The sequence below is a fragment of the Juglans microcarpa x Juglans regia genome, chromosome 1D (assembly GCF_004785595.1).
Source record: "Juglans microcarpa x Juglans regia isolate MS1-56 chromosome 1D, Jm3101_v1.0, whole genome shotgun sequence".
Lineage (NCBI taxonomy): Eukaryota > Viridiplantae > Streptophyta > Magnoliopsida > Fagales > Juglandaceae > Juglans > Juglans microcarpa x Juglans regia.
The window spans coordinates 32,024,466-32,044,435 of NC_054594.1; the positions used below are offsets into that span (position 1 = coordinate 32,024,466).

The following is a 19,970-nucleotide window of genomic DNA, read 5'->3' on the forward strand; positions in this document are numbered from 1 at the left end:
TATATACAGTATAAATATTATATAAACTATTAGACTAAAAGTTTATTATATATTATCAATTATAATATAAAATAGTTGCTATAGTGTATATATATATATTATATACTATATAATATTAAAATATTTTATACAATAGATTATTAAAATTATAGCAAATTACTTTTAAGTATAATAATACTATTATTAGTTCGAACCCAATAACATCCCGTTCGAACGGATTTATCTCATGGAATGTGTTTGGAGGGAAACTTTGCACCAAATACTCTGAATGTTAGTTTATTCGAATGTGAAAATTTCTCATTCGAACGCACTGGTGGAATTGTGTTACAAAAATACCCTTTGATCTTCTCTACATTTGAAGAATATGCCAAAGAATATTTTGATTTGTTTGTTCAAACAACAATATTACACGTTTGAACCTGAATTAAATCGCGGTAGATTTGGCGCCTATTCGAAATTTTCATATTCAAATGAGTAAATGTCCAGTTTGAACGAAACTTCACATATTCAAATACCTCAACCTCCAGTTTATTTTCACAATGAAGTTAGATTTCTTTAGAGGAAGAGTACGGCGGGATTTTGTGTGTGTGAGAGAGTGTTGTGGAGAGAGAGAGAAACAAACTTAGTGAGAGAAAATGGATTCTTGAGAGAGAGGAGAGGTTATAAGAGGTATTACTTATTTTTTTGCTATTTTTTTGTATTTCGAGTTTCATTAATGTTAGTTTATTGCACATGATTTAGAATCATCTCATAATGTGTTTTATACTTATGTAGGTATTATGGATTTATATTTTGTTTGGATTGCTTAAATTTGAGGTAATATTTCAAATTTTTATATTTTTGATAATTTATAGTTTTGAATTAATTATATTAAGATTTTTGGTATATTTATATTTGTGCAATCCCATTTAAAATGGGTTGTTAACCAATATACATCTTATGAGATTGTATTTGTGAAAATTGTGTTTTGTGGTAAATGTTTTGTCTATGTTTTGTATCTGGAATATGGGCTTGTCCCGTTTGAATGCTATAATGTTCGTTCGAATGGGATCCTATCCGAGCAGAATCTTATTCGAACAAAATCCTGTTTGAACAGACTAATAAGATTTTAAGTGCAAGATTTTATTTAAAAGACTAATAAGATATATAAAAATTATACTTAAAATATAAAATACTTGAGAATTATTACAAAATATTTTGCATTTAAATTAAAATGGAAACTTAAAATATAATATTACATAGCAATTATTAATACTTAAATTAATGTTTAATACTTATAAAATATTTAATTATAAAACTATATAGTATAATTATAAAACATTTTGCACTTAAATTAAAATGAAAACTTAAAATATAATATAACATAGCAATTATTAATACTTAAATTTATAATTAATACTTATAAAATATCTAATTAAAAAACTATATAGTATAATTACAAAATATTTTGCGCTTAAATTAAAATAGAAACTTAAAATATAATATAACATAGCAATTATTAATACTTAAATTTATAATTAATATTTAGTAATGTAATTTTGCAATGTATTTGTGATTTGGAATGTGATTTGCTTTCAAATTTATTGTATAATTGTAGGAGTTGGACAATTTTGGATTTCAGGGATATTTTTATATTTACTTGAACCTTAGGCCCGTTCGAGAGTTGTGGTCAAATATTCTCTTAAAGAATGTTTGGGTATAACTCTTAAATTGTCCAAAGTAGACAGTTTGAGATTCTATCATCTATATGGCAGATACATTCAGTTTAAATTCTTGTGTTAGTCAATTAAAATTTTGGTTCAATGATTCCTTACATTCTTCAGGCATAAGGCCGACGACTTATCGTGACTAACATACTTAGAGAATTGTATGAAAATGTTGCCAAAATTTTTACCGACATTAGAGTTTTGGACTAAGTATATATGCGATATAGATAATAGTCTCTTGAATGAGATATGATCAACTACCTTATAAAATAAATGGTAAACAAGTATGAATATACTGCTGATAGTGTTTATCTCATGAATTGAGTTTTTTTTAAGACATCTGACAAGGACATCTGACAAGTAACGGAAAAACAATGGATAAAAGTTGGATGTTGTTGAGAGATAGACTTGGCCGAGACTATAAGGAGTATACACAAATGGTGAAGTTTTTTATAGAGTTTGCTCGCATGAGTGTTAACAGTCGATGATTTATAAGATGTCCATGCAAGAAGTGCAAAAATCTTAGTTCTTATAATTTGGTGGTAATGGATGATCATTTATTTGTAAATGGAATCGATCTTAAATACTTACTTTGGGTCTTACATGACGAACCATTTCCCAAATGAGTTATATTTAACAGTCAGACCAATCAAATGGAGGATGGTAACGACATCGACATGGACGATATTAATGTGGATGATCCTGATGACAGTGATGATAATGAAGAGGATATGACTGAGATGTTAGGCGATCTGGGTGCAGGAATACTTGGGATGAGGGATGGAGAAGAAACATCTGCATAATCATTTGAGGAAAATGCAAACTTTGAAAGACTGTGAGAGGATACACAAAAAGAGTTGTACGTGGGAGGATATATGGTCTGGTTATTTAAATGTAATTGGTGGGATGTCTCAAATCCTAGGTTGAGAGTGCGTAACAATGATTATTTTGTGAGTGTCAATACATCTCGCACATGGTATGAGGACGATCCCTTCGTTCTTGCTTGCCAAGTGAATCAAGTTTTTTATTTAGATGATCCGGAGTACGGAAACCCATGGCGGGTAGCGGAGAAGTTTGCACCAAGAAATGTATATGATTACATTCGAAAGGCAGACAAACCACATGAAGAAGTTGATTGTCCAGCAAATGAAGAAGCATATTAAGAAAACGAAGTAAACATCAATCTATTTGTTGACCTAAGCCAATATGATATGATCTCATTGCGTAGAGAAGATGTTCAACTTGAAGTAATTGAGGGTGAAATAGTGGAAGAAGATGAATCAACTGAAGTGTCTAGTGAGGATGAGCAAGATTGATCCAGTAAAACGGATAGTGAATGAATTTTAAACATGAATTTTTGTAAGTATTTCCGTAATATTTGTTTAAATAATAATTTGTTACAATTTCAAATAGATATGCCTCCCAAATGCAAAGCAACATGTGTGTCATCCCCATTCATTACTGACTTCTTGTGTGGTTCACATGCCATAAATAGTGAGTCAACATCACCAAACCCGGAACAAGATATTTTATCAAATTAAATACTACATTTTATGCTCAATTTAAGTAATATATTTATAAAATAAAATAATTTAATTAAAATACATGCTTTAATTACTGTATATGTAGCTGTTGTAAGCTAACGCCAAGGTAGAGGCACTACAAGGGGTGTCCGCATAGAGAAAGTAAGGGATATGGGTGAAATTAAAGTTGATATTCCTGATAATCACACCGGTGGGTCCGGGATTCGGCAGCGTGGCTTGTTTCTTATGTTGGAATGCTTACTCACACGTATGCACCGATTACTACATTCTCTCGGTCTATAGTTCCCCAAGATGTGAAAGACCACATCAAAAAGCATTGCTCGATAATAACCTACATCTGAAGCAACTAAGTATATAACATGTTACTTTCAAGTTATTTTGTATTTATACTAATTGTTTATATTTTTTGAAAAGATAAGTTTGAGCATAATTTTGGCCAACGATTAAAAGTTAAGGAATTGATGTCGAATGCATTTCGGAGGTACAAAGGTTGATGCCATGCACACTATAAAAAGTTCAGTACTACAATAGAGGCGTGTCAAAATCCATTCCAAGCAGTGTCACCAAACGAATGGGAGAATACTTGTGATATGTTTGAAGATCCTGCTTATCAAGTAATTTCGCTGCTATCTTTTTTTAATAGTATATGATAGATGTATTAAACATATAGACTAATATTTTTGTTTTAGCAACGGAGTACTGTGAACAAAACAAATAGATCAAATTTAACGATACACCATTATGTGACTTCTCGATCTTTTTATCGTTTGTCTAACAAAATAGTAAGTTATTTTAGTCTCCGTTAAATATTACCATATAATACACTTTTCTTATTTAAGTTCTAATATAGATTTTTTTTTGTAGAAAGAATAAAGTTCTGCTGACTATGATCTGACCCAATTATATGCTAAAGCACATAAAAAATGTGATGGTGTTTGGGTCAATCCCAAATCAGAGGCAAATTATATAAGTTTAAGTTTTTTTGATTCCATTGTCACACAATATTTTTGTTATTTATACTAACTTTAATGTTTTTATTCTTGTAGGCCAAGATGATATCTCTTAAGGAAATTGTTGTGGATCCATCTGATGCATCTTCTGTCAACGATGCTCAGATCCTTTCTCAAGTTTTTGGATCACATTTTGGATATTTGAGGGGTTTAAGACAATGCGTGAAGTTATCCTCAACATCATCATCATTTTCTCGACCAAAATCAAATGACGACAAGATTAAGAAATTGGAGGAAGCAACACTTAAGATAGAACAATTGAGGTTCAAGGAAAAAGAGTTGTTGACCCGATTAGATCAAGCAGCAGATCTTGAGACGAGATTATAAGAGAACATGCAGAGGAGACTGGGAACAGAGGTACAAAAAGCTGTGCTTGAACAATTGCAGTCAATTACGTCTGATGCATAATTGTTGTGGATCCATCTGATGCATCTTCAATTAACGATGCTCAGATCTTTTCTCAAGTTCTTGGATCACATTCCGGATATTTGAGGGGCTTAGGAAGTTGCGTGAAGCTATCCTCAACAGCATCATCCTTTTGTTGAGCCAGATTGAATGACGACAAGATTAGGGAATTGGAGGAAGAAACACTTGAGATAGAACGATTGAGGTCCAAGGAAAAAGAATTGTTGATCCGATTAGATCAAGCAGCGGATCTTGAGGTGAGATTATAAAAGAACATGCAAAAGAGACAGGGGACGGATGTACAAAAAGTTGTGCTTGAACATTTACAGTCAATTATGTCCCAAAACTCTATACCACCACCACAATCTTAAAATTTATTTTTTCTTTCATTGTCTTTTCTATTATTATGTTCCAAAACATTTGAACAATTGATATTTGAATTACAATTTGTGTAATACTAGTATAGTATTTTTAATTAATTAAATTCTGATCTGTATGATTAATACTGTTCGAATAGTAAATAAACAATTTGAACGATAAATTACAATTTATAAATCTACTCGAACAAAAACAGACTCATTCGAACAAAAAATAACCAATTCGAATGACAAACGAGAAATACAGTTCGTACGAATGTTCGAACGAGAAAATATTTTTTCAAACAACATTAATTTTCAAAACACCGTTTGAGCAGACATAATTTCACAAAATAAAACATCTGTTTGAACGGACATAATTTATATTTGAACAAAAGTCATTTGAACAAAATTTATTAGTTCGAACACTTCGTTCGTTCGAACAAGATCAAATATAGTTATTTGTTCAAATCAAAATTTTAATTTGTTCGAATGGACGGGTCAGTTCGAATTGACAAATATTCAATTCGAACAATTTTTTGAGACAAAATTGGTTCGTCTAAAAAAAACTCTCGTTCGAATAGTTTCGACTGATTCTGGCAAATTTCATTCTTAAAAGTGATTTTTTAAGACGAAAATTGAATTTCGTCTCTAAAAATCTTTTGAGACAGTCTTTTAGAGACGAAAAAGGGATGAAAACTTTTCATCTCCAAAACTAATTTGAGACAAAATTGGAATTTTCAAGTCTCAAAAATCTATATCTCTTGTAGTGACCACACATATACAAAATTAACTATAAAGATCTGCCTAACATAAACACATATTAAAGCATAAAAAACAAAAGAAAGTACATGAAATATATAGGACTTGAACTCGTGATGGTGGGATCATCTAATCGCCTTACAACCAATAATTCAGTCTGAACGTAAGCCTTTATGACTGGTGTCTTTTAAGTGAGAACGTGTATATATATATATATATATATACTAGGCGGGAGCAACGTGCAAAGCACGTTTGACTAGTTTTATGAAATGGTTATTTGTAAAAAATAATATATATTTTATAAAAATGATTGATTTCACTTAATAATTTAAGGCATAGTAGAGAAAATGGAAACATTAGTTCAAAATATCATACAATCCAATACATGTTATAACACCCATAATTTTAGCAAAGCTTCTTACAATAAGTTTAATAAAAGTCCAACAAAAACAGTAGTTCAAAATATGCGTCGCTTGATGTTTGTACTATGATTCATCATTTTGTGTCATTCTGTATAGGATCAATAGAGACGACGTTGAAATGTTGTGCTGCTGTTGGTTAAGTTGGTCAAGGTCATTATAAAGTTGAATCATCAATTCTTTTTGTGAAGCTTGTGCTGCAATATTTTCTATATATGACAAATATTCCTGTAAAATAACACAAATTTTGTAATGCAATGTTTATAATGAAATTAGTATTCATGATGTAAATAAAAGTCAATTTGAATATAAAAGTCATTTTACTTATAAATAATGTAATAAGTGTGAGAAAAATTTTAAGATAGACTTCTACTCACATCAATAAAGCGATGGAAAATAAGAAAACATACATCGCCAATATGATTCATAAGGTCAACTGCTGAACAACCGAATGCTTCTTCTACAACTTCACTAAACATAATAGCAGACAGTCTTCCTGTACCATCGTCGAGTTCGACATATGCTCGAGAACTATAAATTTGATTGAAATATAATTTTAAGTTTGAGTCAATAAAGACTATACATTAAATTTGTTACATAAATTATACAAAAAAAAAAAAAAGATTTGAAAGATACATACCGGGGTTAGGAAATGTTTTGATTTTTGCAATGGTAACAAAGGAATTTATCATTGTAATCATATTCAGTTCCTTTTTTCACAGCCAATACATGACATGTCAAAAAATAACTGGCGCAAGTCAACTATCATTATTTTTGCCTTTATCTAAATTGTGTTTTCTGCATTATATTATAAACACATTTTTAGATAAAGTGATTGTATAAATATTTTAATTTGTTAGTAGGAATAGGATTTTACTTCCATTGGTTGCAAACTTTTTATTAACTGAGCGACATCAGAATTCTTAATTATTTCTCGAATACCAATAGAAGACATAGATGCTGCTGGGTATTATAAGGATTTTGCAATAATACTTTCAAGTAATGAATCATTAATTACTGTCCTTAAAATTCATAAAATAAATGGAAGATAAGGAAGAAAAATATGATGATTTTATTATTCAAGTGACATGAAACTTATATTTTAAGAATATAATATAAATGTATTAACAAATAATGACTTATTTGTTACAATTACCGTCTTGCAATAAAGTGGCTTCAAGAATAACAGGATTGATCGTAAATATACTTTTTAGACGTGATGAAAGAGGTAATTCTTAATTAGAAATAATGATTGTGATTAATGCAAACATATATGATATAAAAGAAAATATAAGAATATTAATTATTAAAAACGAACTCTTATACTTGTTTCAAGTATAATTGGCTTTATCTGAATTATTTTTGAGATTTTTTTACATTCGTATTATACAAATTGATCCCACATAATTAAAGATATAAGATTTAAGCTATAAAATTGAAATAAAAAAATTTAGCAGAATATGCAAAACATTAAGACTTAAAACATAATTATGAACATTAACAATCCTAAAAATATTTTTACCTTTTATCAATAATGTACATTTCTTGAATAGTTGTTGATCTTTACGTTGAATTTGCACGCTTATTTGAAATAAATGACTATTTCATATAATTTCAAATAAAAAAAAATTGTGAATTCAAATCTTAATTTTATACTTGTTAATTTATTTAAATATTTTACGCCAAATATAAATAATAAAATTTATTTATTTTTTAACTTAGACTTTTGAGATGAAGAATGATTTGAATCTTTGATAGACTTTTTCTGTTTTAGTTTAATTATTTGAAATGATTGCAATTATTCATTAGCTATTTTCTCTCTAAAATGTATATGTAATTACGTTCATCAATTGTCTTGACCATGTCTTTAGGCCCTCCGATTCCTCCGCTCGTTGAAGGGTAACTTCGATATTTTGTGGGCAGAAGGGGATAACATAGGGATTTAAATAAAATAATGATATATTTATATCGCAATAATAGTTTTTAGTGGGCTAAAACTAAAAAGAAGTAGAACCCCTGCAATTTGCTGACACTGTATTAAAGAACATTCACTGTGACGCCCAACACGTCACCACCCAATCCCTTATCTCCACGTCAACATCATATATCCCTAGGGACTAACTCATCAATCGTCCCAGATTCCCTACCTCTCCCAGATCCAGCGATCCCGTGTTCTAGAGCCTTCGAATCTCAACCGAGGTAGAGAGTACAGAGACGGAGAGTGAGGAAGTGCGGTCAGATTCTTGACCAGGGTTAGTTAGCTTCTAACCCAGACTTTACTCCCTGAGTTAAAGAACAATCCGAGAGAGCCGCAGAGAGAGAGAGAGGGAGAAGAGAGCACAGAAGCTCAAGGACGAAAAAATAAGAAGAAGGAACAGAGAAAGTGAGCAGAGGCTATCCCGAGTCAACTCGGATCGATCCTTGCCCTTGAACCCATTTTAATTCGTCTGACTTAGTTCGTTGGCCCTTTTTGGTGCTTCTTCAATTTGAAGAAAGTTCTCTAAAGGCCGCTGTCGTCCTCCGGAGGGTGTTTCTGACTCAGTCTGGGCAATAGCGCAAGCCCTCTGTTATTAACTTTCTCGGCGTAAAGCTCCACGCTGTTCTCCGAGAACTTGAACCGCTTCTGTACGAATGAGATCAGCTCTCTGATCCTCCTCCTCAGACTCACGGAAGCGAATTCAAACCGAAGAGAAAATCAAACTCAGAAAGATAAAACTGAAATATAAACGAAACAATTATATTATAATGAAAGGAAAAAAACCTGGTCAGGATCTTCGAGGTGCTCCTTAATTTCCGGAATAATTGTTTGGGGATGGGTAAGCGAGGGCAGAAGAAAGTGACCTCAGTTCGTTTTAGGTTACGCGTGGATGTTGAAGTGAGTTGAGTTGAAGTGAGTTGTGATGATAAAATATTATTAGAATATTATTTTTTAATATTATTATTATTTTGAAATTTAAAAAAATTGAATTGTTTATTATATTTTATATTAAAATTTAAAAAAATTATAATGATAAGTTGAGATGAGTTAAGGTGAGTTTGGTAATCAAACACACCATTATCCTTTATTTTTTTTCACAGTTGATAGACGGACTTAGAGGAATGCGTTAACTTAAATGGAAAATGAACAAAATCTGTTTAAACAAGAATTTCGATAGCCATTTTATATATATAAGAGATATATATATATATATATATATGGCCCTTTGCCCTTGATGATGTGGAGGTATTAATTCATAAACGTACGATGCCCCAAAAATAGATTACATGTGATTTGTAACGGATAATCGGATAATTATGCATTGCAAATGGATGGGTGCATTTGCAGGCTAAAGGCTTCTTTTCTTCATAAATTAATTTTAATTCATTTTAATTTATCATTATAATTTTTTCAAATTTCAATATAAAATATAATAAATAATTTAACTTTTTTAAATCTCAAAATAATAATAATATTAAAAAATAATATTCTAATAATATTTTATCATTTCAATTCAACTCAACTCAACTCAACTCAACTCAGTTTAACATCCAAACGCAGCCTAAAAGTCTAAGAAATTGGTCTGGAAAATGTATTCTGAGTTTGCTTCCTCAACTTAACTGTTTATGTGTTTTATTTTATTTTTAATATTATTTTTTACTTAATAATTAAGAAAGTAACTATTAATATATTAGTTTTTTTTAATGTTTAAACATATTTAAAAAATATTTGAAATAAAAAAAAATACAATTTACAGTAGGAGATACCAAGTGGGCAAATTTAGATAGGATAGTAGCACTACACTAATATTATATCGTGTGCTATTATATCCTACCAACCATTCATGCAACCAATATAGGCGGTTGGTGTACCACACTAATTTCACTGTTTCTAATGATTTTTTATGTTTTATACTTAAGTATATTGCAGAAATATTAATGATACAAGCTTTGATCAGTGGTCCAATTGGTTTTGATCAAGATAAACTAAATAACGGAAAATTATTTGTATAGTTTTAATATGTATAAGTCTCACGCGATTCATTTGAAAAAGTGGAACATGCATAAAAAATATATTTTTATGATGCATTTCATTTTTTTTTTAATTAGTGTTCGAAATTTGCACGTTTCAAAACTATATCTAGTATTAATTAAAAAATTATTATAAGACTAGAGTTATGATTTTTTTTTCAAAGGTAAATATAGAATTATTTTGATCAATACGTTGTTGTGTTTTGAAGTAAATGACTTGTATACACGTTTTTTAATGGAAAATATGGTTGTAATCAGTGTTTTAAATTTCGTACCGTACCGGCCGGTACGGTCGAAATTCTTCATTTCGGCCGTCCGGCCGGTACAGGTACTATACCTGTTCCGTACCGGCCAAAATACCGGTACCGGCCTGAATTTCGGACTGTGTTTTTTTTTTTTTTTTCGTTTTTTCAAACCACAAGCTTATTTTTTAACCCCAAATTTAGACTAGACTATTTATAATTTATATATATATATGTATTTATATATAATTTATTTATATATAGACTATTATTTTGGAATATAATTTATATATATATATTTATATATATAATTTATTCATATATCTACTATCCCGAAACGTTATCCTGAAACGCTATCCCGAAACGGTACGGATACCGAAATATTTCGTTCCAGTGCCTTGACCGGTACGACGTCCAGTACGGTATTCAAAACATTGGTTGCAATTGCTGCTGCATCATTCCCATGCTCTAAGAGCTGTGAGTAAAAAATAGAAATGATTCTTGTTGTCGTAAGTGTGGAAGCTGTGCCGTACAATCAATTTAAAAAAAATGAATAAATATGAGATCTATATAAAAAATTTAATTTTTTAATAATAGATCTCACTCTTTTCTGAAGTGAATGTATGACACTTGTATACTTCATAACTATATATAACATTATTTGTAAAAAATATACATTATTTAATTTGTTCACTAACAGCCATATATACGAGATTCTCCATTTCTCAATATGTCATGCATGCATGCTGTATATATAAGTTTAAAGGAGCGCCTAGATCTAGAGTTTTATAATTATAATTAATTGTATTGATGTTGTAAAAATTACACAACAGGCTAGAAGGGGAGAAATAGTCATTCCCAACACATTGGGGGTGACTTGGCCTCAAGCGGTGTTTTGTTTGGAGCCCTCGGTAGTGTTCTAGTGCGGCTGTACAGTGATGATGCGTATGTCTATGGCGGTGAATGGAAAACATAAGTGCAGAGAAAATAAAGAGATGAACACATGGGTTTATGTGGTTCGGCATAACGCCTACGTCCAAGGGCATTTGGGAGGAGAAATTTACTATAATATTCTTGTTTACAGTCTCTCATGACCTCTCATATCTCTATGTACAATGCTGATCCAGAATATAAATTTACAGAAAAGAAAGCCTTCGCTGGAGCTACTTCTTCAGAGATTGAAGAAGAAGTCGAAGAAGGAAAACTGAAGAAGAAGAAGAAGATGATGATCCGGCTGGAAGTCGTCCAGACCCCCTATTTATCTGTTTGCTTTTCCTGCGTGCTCCCTTGCAGTGTTAAGGCGAAGTCTGTCTTGCTTGTCTGATCATGCCCCCTTGACAGCCCCATGCCTCCTGATGTCCCTTTCCCCTGACAGCACCCACATTACCTCCTGACCTCCTGACAGCCTCATGCCTCCTGACCCTTATGGTCCCCTCTTGTCCTCTAGCTTCTAATTAGGTGGGCTGGGTTTGGTCTTTAGGCCCTTGTGTTTTAACCCCCTCACAGTATCCCATGATTCTTAAGGGCAATTTGCTCCAAAAAGAAGACTTTGAGAATCTTCAAAGGTAAAACATGTAGCTGAATTGGTCTGCCCGAGTGCATAGGGAAATATGTTCCAGAGGCCGGTCCTCGTTCATTTGTTCCTCTGGTGCGAGCAGTAAACATTTCCAAACTCAGGATTGAGAGATGGGCTCAATTATGTAGAGTGTAGGCAGGCAGTTCGTGGCGAGTCTAGGGACTCGATTTTGTTGAATTGGGGGTCGGCGAGTCTATAGACTTTGCCTTACCCCATAGCCAGTCTAGGGACCCGACTTCGTAGTGAGTCTTGGGACTCAACTTTGTTGGACGAAGGGTTAGCAAGTCTAGAGACTTGGTCTTACCCAGCAGCAAGTTTAAGGACCTGACTTTGTGGCGAGTCTAGGGACTTGGCTTTGTTGCAAGTGTAGAGACTTGGCCTTACCCCATAGCAAATCTAGAGACCCGAATTTGTGGCGAGCCTAGAGACTCAAGCTTCTCGAATGGGGACGCTCGTTTGTGCTGAATTGCTCTGTTGGAGCTCGGAGCCACATGACCGACATTCCGCGCTACAGGGAGTAGTTTTGTTAGTAAAAATGAATTCACATAAATTTTGAGAGCGACAAACCAGAGAGTCTTAGCCACCGTCCCGTATTGAACAATGAGTTCCACAAGTGGCAAATGCTTTCCCGTGCAGAGTTTCCCGAGTAAGTGATTCCAAGCAAGTAAAGACTTTCCAGTGCATGGAGGAGAGTCTCGTTTTGTGTTTCCCAAGCTGAGAAATTGTCTATCCAAGCAGAAGAGGTGTAGAGCCAAGGTTCCTGAGCTAAGAAGTTGTCTTCAAGCTAGTGACTTCCGAGCAACATTTTCCTGAGCAGATGGGGTTGGCTCTCGATTGGTGACCGTTGGATAGGTTGTCCCCAAGCTAATGACTTCCGAGTAGTAGGTTCCAGGGCTGGTAAGGTTGCTTCCAAGCTGATGACTTCCGAGCAACAGCTTCCCTAGTTTGTGGGGTTGGCTTTCGAGCTAGTGACTGCTGGGCAGGTGATTCCTGAGCTGAGGGGCTGCGATGGTGACTCCCGAGCCGCATGATGGTCGGTCCTGAGCAGATGGGCTACCGAGCATGTGGCTCTCGAGCAGAACGAGTTCCAGTTGTGACTCCTGAGCAACGTGGGGATTGGTCCCGAGCTGAGGTGCTGCCATGATGACTTTTGAGCAGCGTGATGGTCGATCCTGAGTAGATGGGTTACAGAGCAGGTGGCTCCCAAGCAGATCTAGTTCTGGCTGTGACTCCCGAGCAACATGAGAATTGGTCTTGAGCTGGTGGAGGTGTTGCCAGAGCTGAGGAGGTCGTGGAGGGCAGTGAACAGAGGAGGGCCCTGTGTGGTGTAGCCCGAGCATTGTGTAGTGGTTCTAGTCACCGGGAAGGGTGATCGAGGAGGAGTCTGTAGGGGTCCTGCTACTGGGCCGTGATGCACCGCGTTTTGGCACAGGCTTCGTGCACTGCATGCGCGGCCAACGGCTGTCGTTGGCCATCTGAGGTGCACCAGAACCACCCTTGTGGCCAAGAGCTCGGTCCAGCTGCCGAGTGATTGCCGGCATCCCAAAAGCCACCGGCCCCACTGGACTCAAGATGTGGTGCCGCGAGACTCGGGTGCACCTTGGCGTGCTCCCGAGCACTGTGCATGCTCAGCGAACGTGCATGCATGCACGTCCAACGTGCGTGGTATTTTGCACTTAAGTGCACAGTGCCAACCCATGTACTGCACTCTTACATTGTCTTGTGTATTATTTGCCCGCTAGCGACTCAGAAGTGTAAGTGCCCAGGACAGTGTGCTTTTCTCTTGTATAGTGTGCTAGAGTGGACTGCAAGCAGCAGTAAGGATCTCGATTTCTCGCCTAGGTGAGAAAAAAATAAATCTTTCCTCACCGTCCACCCATTTCTTGTAAACATAGAAGTTTTTAAAAATTGTGAATACTCATCTAGGGGATATTGATTGTTCATCCGATGATTTATTCAGTGTGCCGAAAAATCGTCCCCCTCCCACCTCTGACAAAAAGAGGAAATCATATCCCACATACGGTGTCACTGTTGATGCAGTAAAATCTCACAACAGGCTAGAATGGGAGAAAAAATCATTCATAACCCACTAGAGCAACCTGGCCTCGAGCTGTGTTGTTTGGAGCCCCCGACAGTATTCTACTACTGTTGTACGGTGGCGATGAGTACATTCTTGACGGTGAATAGAAAATATAAGTGTAGAGAAAATAAATAGATAAACACATAGATTTACGTGATTTGGCATAACGTCTATGTCTACGGGTATTTGGAGAGGAGAAATCTACTATAATATTCTTATTTATATTCTCTCATGTCCTCTCATATATCTTTGTACAATGGTAATTCGGAATATAAATTTACTGGAAAGAAAGCTTCCGTTAGAGCTCCTTGTTGAAGAAGAAGATGATCGGCTGAAAGTCGTCCCGACCTCTTATTTATCTTATTATTTTTTCTGCGTACGCCCTTGCAATGATAAGACCAAGTCCGTCTTGCATGTCTGACCGTACCTCCTGACAGCCTCATGCCTCCTGACCCATATGGTCCCCTCTTACCCTCTCACTTCTAATTAGGTGGACCGATCCTGATGTTTGGGCCCTCGTCTTTGACCCCCTGCAACATCTTCCTCCAAATACAACTGCAGCTCATAGAAAATTGCAACTCCTCTGATAAATCAAGTCGTCTTGGTATTTCCACCTTCCACTTTCTTCTGCTTTCTACCTTGATTCGAGTGTGCATTCCTCGAATCCAACCTTTTTTTATCTTTTTCTAACACCGAAAGATCGCTGATCTCAATGCTCATGATATATTAATTCCTTTAATGTATGTGATTTAAGTAATAGTCAACAAGTATGAAATAATACTACTGACCGAGGACCTTGTAAGAGTAGTCTAATGTAACTTCTCCCTTAAACCCTAAATAATTGTTCCACTCGAACACATATATGCTTTTAAGGAAAGCAATAATAATAATAATAATAACAAAAATAATAAAAGAGAAACACTACTCGTATATATCGAATTTATCTATCGAATTTTTTTGTGGAATTTTATTTTATTTCTTAATTTTTCTTTTTACTTAATAGTTAAACAAGTATTTTTTAATAAGTTTGTAAATTTTTTTTTAAATATTTAAAGTGATTTAAAAAATTTTAAAAAGATGCAAATATATATATATATATTTATATATATATATATATATATATGACTGTTCAGTACCCCCATTCGGTACCTATTTTTGGGTGTGAGTAGCACCACTCATAATAAAAGGACTATTTCTACCTAATTTTTTTAACTAATTTCCAATACAACTACGATCATTAAATTTTTTTTTTAAAAAAATGATATTTTCTGACTTCTAACTATCACTCTTTTATCAAAGAGCACGGTTATACATCAGTCGTACTTTTCACAAACCCTACATATTTGTTTTTTTTTCCTCCATCAACACGGTGTGCTGCAGCTACATCGGCTGATGTAAATAATTTTTCTTTATCAAATTGCATCTCGAAGCATCAAAATTTCAAAATGCACATACTTGCAGTTTGATATGTGGAAACAATGAGTATAGTTGGTTTGAATTGTGAAATAAGATGAGATAGTTTTAGATGAGTTGAATAAAATACTGTTAGAATATTATTTTTAATATTATTATTTTAATATTTGAAAAGATTGAATTATTTATTATGTTTTGTGTGAAAATTTAAAAGAATTATAATGATAAGATGAAATGAGATGAAACTATTTTTGAATCCTAACATATTGCCACGTGACTTCTTTTTAATGAAATTTTTGGATCAAGTTATTGTAGAGGTCGAGTATGAAATAATTTAAGATAATGATACATCTGCAACTACTTTACAATTAGTTTACCATTCATTTTAAATCAACTAATATAATTATGATACTTCATTAAAAGATAATTTCAATTTTATTTAACTACCCTTCATTTTAAATAGACTAATAAACTAGTTACAGATTAATTATAAACTTATCATTTTCTAATAATTTATGCTCTTTTCAACAAACGAATAAAGAATACATTTTTTTATTTTCTCGAGAATTTATTGTACTTTTTTTTTTTTTTAAATCAGAATTTATTGTACTTAATAATAAGAAACATCGACCTTTATATAGTTGTATTCTTTTTATTATAGAGAAAAAGTTAATCCATGCTCATGCTATAAATGTACCCGTCTGAAGTTCAAGGCCAAGACAACGCACTCACCCACCTCATTCCCTCCAGTAATAAAATAAAAAAAACACAGCAGGAAAACCGAAAAACACACTCCCAAAACTCACGAAACCTCCCGCTCACGGAATGATTGAAGAGAGACAAGGCGGTGCACCCCACGGCGTCTTACTGGCCGTGGTGGTGGCCCTCGTGCTTGTGGTGCCGTCCCTCGTCGGTGACCAAGGTGAGGCCATCACCGCTGCCATCGCCGAGCTGCTGAGCCCTGTGGGACTTCTGCTCCTCCCCATCGTCCTCCTCCTCATCATCCAGTTCCTTTCCTCCGAGCGTGGCTCCTTCATCTCTAGCATGTTCTCGACCGGCGAGCCCGACACCATCCACAGGGTTAGCGGTTCGCCGGTGGGAGTCGCGCTCGTTCTGATAATGATTTTGTTCCTCCTCTACAATCGCGTATCGATCTTTGGCGGTGGCGATGATTCCGGTGACTAGCAACACGTACGGTTGTGTGGATCTGGATTTTTTCTATGCTTATTTGTTCTCTCTCCTTGTTTTTTGGTTTTTTACTTTTGTATATCGGGGGTATTGGTACGGTACTTTACGGACGTAGAGTTTTCATGTTCGATGGTATTCTGGTCATTGACTATAGTGGAGTTTGAGAGCTTTGATTGGTAATACTGTAATTACCCTTAATGCACCTGTTTAAATGCAGTATTGTTTATCATTTTTAATGTAATTATGTTGATGTTGGAGGACATTATCGCCTTTTCGAAGAGCTATAGGAAAGTTAATTGGTGCAGGGTTGAATGTGAAGTGACATCTGAGGGTCAGCGGTCGGGGCCAGGTGGCGCGGGTGTCTCTGGTGGCTGTCTCCCTCTTGTCCCCTTCTCTCTCATTACTTTTTGTCGTTTGTTGGGGTTCTTTTTGTGGCTTTTCTTGGCTCTCTGTTCAGCATGCGTTCTTGTTCGAGAAATGTTATGGAAAATGCCTAGTGCTCCCACAGAGCATTAATATTGATCTGTCTATTTTGTCTAAAATTTTTACATTAGCTTATATATATATTATTATTATTAATTTTTTACTAAAATTAATTTTTTATACATATTTTATAATTAGCATTCACTACATATATTTGATATTAATAATACAAATACAATAATAAAAAATATAAGAAAATGAAAAAAAATATATAATATATTATAATAATAAAATAAATGTACAAGTGAAAGTTTGTTGTGTCGTTGAAAGTGAGAGAAAATGAAAGTATTGTGAGAGAGTGGGAGGAGAGAAATAATAATTAAAATATGATTTGTAGTGTGAATAGTAGTTTTTTAAATTTGGATAAGTATTGTTTATAAGTAGCTAAATATTTAGATATGCATAAGTCAATGTGGAAGATTTTAGGGTCATATTATGTAAATATGATTATGTATATGCATAGATCAATGTTAATGCTCTTAGTTTTGCTCTCATATTTTAGTTTTTTTTTCCTTAATTATTAATAAAGTGACTGCTAGTATTTATAAAAAAAATGACTAATAGTAAATTTATAATTTTTTTTAAATATTTAAAGATGTTTAAAAAATATTTGAAAACAAAATTATAATTACACTACTAATAACTTTGAAGTGATAAAATGATGGGATTGAATAGCAACATCTAAATGTTATTGCATGCTGATCGAGTGGGAGCGGGTCAACAAGCAATAACAGGAAGGTGTCTACCATACAGCCCGAACAGTGGCGTCGTTGCCAGCAAGGTTACTTTCGGAAAAGAGCCTTCAGAGTTAACGTGCCTCTGAGCTCTACAATTGCCTGAGGTGGATCCAGAGGGTCGACGGGCTCTCTGACCACTTCGCACGGGATACAACAAGCATATTCTAACATTAATAGCAATTCTCATCAGAAAATAGAAGTTCGCCAACATCATAAAAAACAATAACGTTGGAAGAACGTACATCTTTCGACAAGGCTTAGGATGAGTCCAATCTTACAAATTGTTTGCCTCTTTTTACCATTTTAGTAAAGGTTAGCAGACAGCAAATGTCAGGAATCGCCCAGCCTCCCAGGCATCCAAATAGGCGGGCAAGTCGCTTGACTGCTTGGCCAACTTTCGTACACACTTTATGTGGTCGAGCCTACCTGCTGCTTCCTTAGACGAGCTACGTGCTCCGTGCGGTTGAGCCTACCTTCCGCTTATCTTGCCAGGAGGTGTACGCGCCTTACGCATCTTACACGTACGGCTATAAAAAAAACTGGTGAACTAGTAAACCAGACCTAACCGGTAGGTTTGGTTCGGTACCGAGTTTGGTTCGGTCCGGTATCGGTTTTATTTTTCTCAAAACCAGTCAAAATCGATCCGATTCTGGTTTTTCTTTTTCTAAAACCGGACCGGACATGTTCATATATATATATTATAATTTTTATATTGTATATAATTTTTATATATAATATATAATTATATATAAAATAGTTTTGTATTATATGCTAAATTACTAATTAATATAATATTAAATTTTAAAATCTTATATCACTATATATTATATATTATAATATATCACTATAGTATATAATACAATTATAATATATATAATATACTATAATATATTATCACTATAGTATTATATACTATAATATATTATTATATATATATATATTATATAATATAATATAGTATATTAAAACCGAAAAATCAGACCGAACTGAACTGGAACCGAAAAAATCTAAAGTACCAATTTAGGGGAGTAACCGGTGCGGAATCGGTTCTTGAAAATGCAAAATCGGTGAATATCGGTTCGATCCTAAATTTTGTCTAAAACTAAATTAAACAGGACCGGTTACATCCCTACTTACACAGTCGAGCTCATCTCCTGTCTAGCTTGACTGCCCAGCCACCTTTCGTACGCATCTTATATGGTCAAGCTTACCTCCCGCTTATCTCGCTAGAACAGACTTCATGCCCGACCTCCCCGATATCCAAATAGGTGGGCAAGTCACTTGACTACCCGGCCACCTTTTGTACGCATCTTATGCGGTCGAGATTACCTCCCACTTACCTCGATGGGATGAGTTTTGCGCTCTGTGCTTCGTGCAATCGAATCAACCTCCTGCTCGCGTCCGAATTGGCGAAGACTATTCATTTATGCGGTCGAGCCCCTCATGGTATCAAATATTTTTTGTTGGAGAGTAATGCTATTCATCTTATTGACCATTTTAGGGTCAAATGATTGAAAAATTATTTATTCTTTTTTATTTATCTGCTGATTATATGATGTGACACTAGAATATGATAAAAGAATTATAGTTAAAAAGATGATAAATAATATTTGTCGTCATCCGGTGCACAACACAAAATGCACTGCCCATACAAATTGTACAGCAGTTGCTAGTGCGTATTAGGGTTGTGCAAATTTTCGAGAATTTTGACTCTGTCCGACCTCAATTGCAGACATGATATCTATGCGGACGCACATTATTTGACTAGTGCGTGGTACTTTGTTCAAATTTTGAAAATTTTTTATAACATAACTATGCGGACATATGGATTCAAATATACGACTGCAAAATAGTTGTGCTAACTCTAGGAATTGTTATCTGCTATGGTTACGAGGATGAAGACCAAATATGATAAATATTAGGAGAATATTGAGAAGACAAATATATTACTATTTGTGGCTATGGTCCTTGACCCCCGATATAATTTGGCCGCTATAGAATTTTGGGTAAATTTTGTCCTCGGGATAATGAAGGTTGCAGA

At 34.2% G+C, this 19,970-nt stretch overlaps 1 protein-coding gene across 1 annotated transcript; it reads left to right on the forward strand.

Annotated features, from left to right (window-relative positions):
- The first annotated feature begins 16,207 nt into the window (after positions 1–16,207).
- Positions 16,208–16,936, forward strand: LOC121238917. Its single transcript, XM_041136020.1, has one exon. The coding sequence runs from the start codon at positions 16,347–16,349 to the stop codon at positions 16,704–16,706; it is 360 nt and encodes a 119-aa protein (XP_040991954.1). The 5' UTR covers positions 16,208–16,346; the 3' UTR covers positions 16,707–16,936.
- The last annotated feature ends 3,034 nt before the right edge of the window (positions 16,937–19,970 follow it).

Coding starts and splice junctions, on each gene's coding strand:
- LOC121238917 (XM_041136020.1), top strand. CDS start 16,347: ATGATTGAAGAGAGACAAGGCGGTGCACCCCACGGCGTCTTACTGGCC.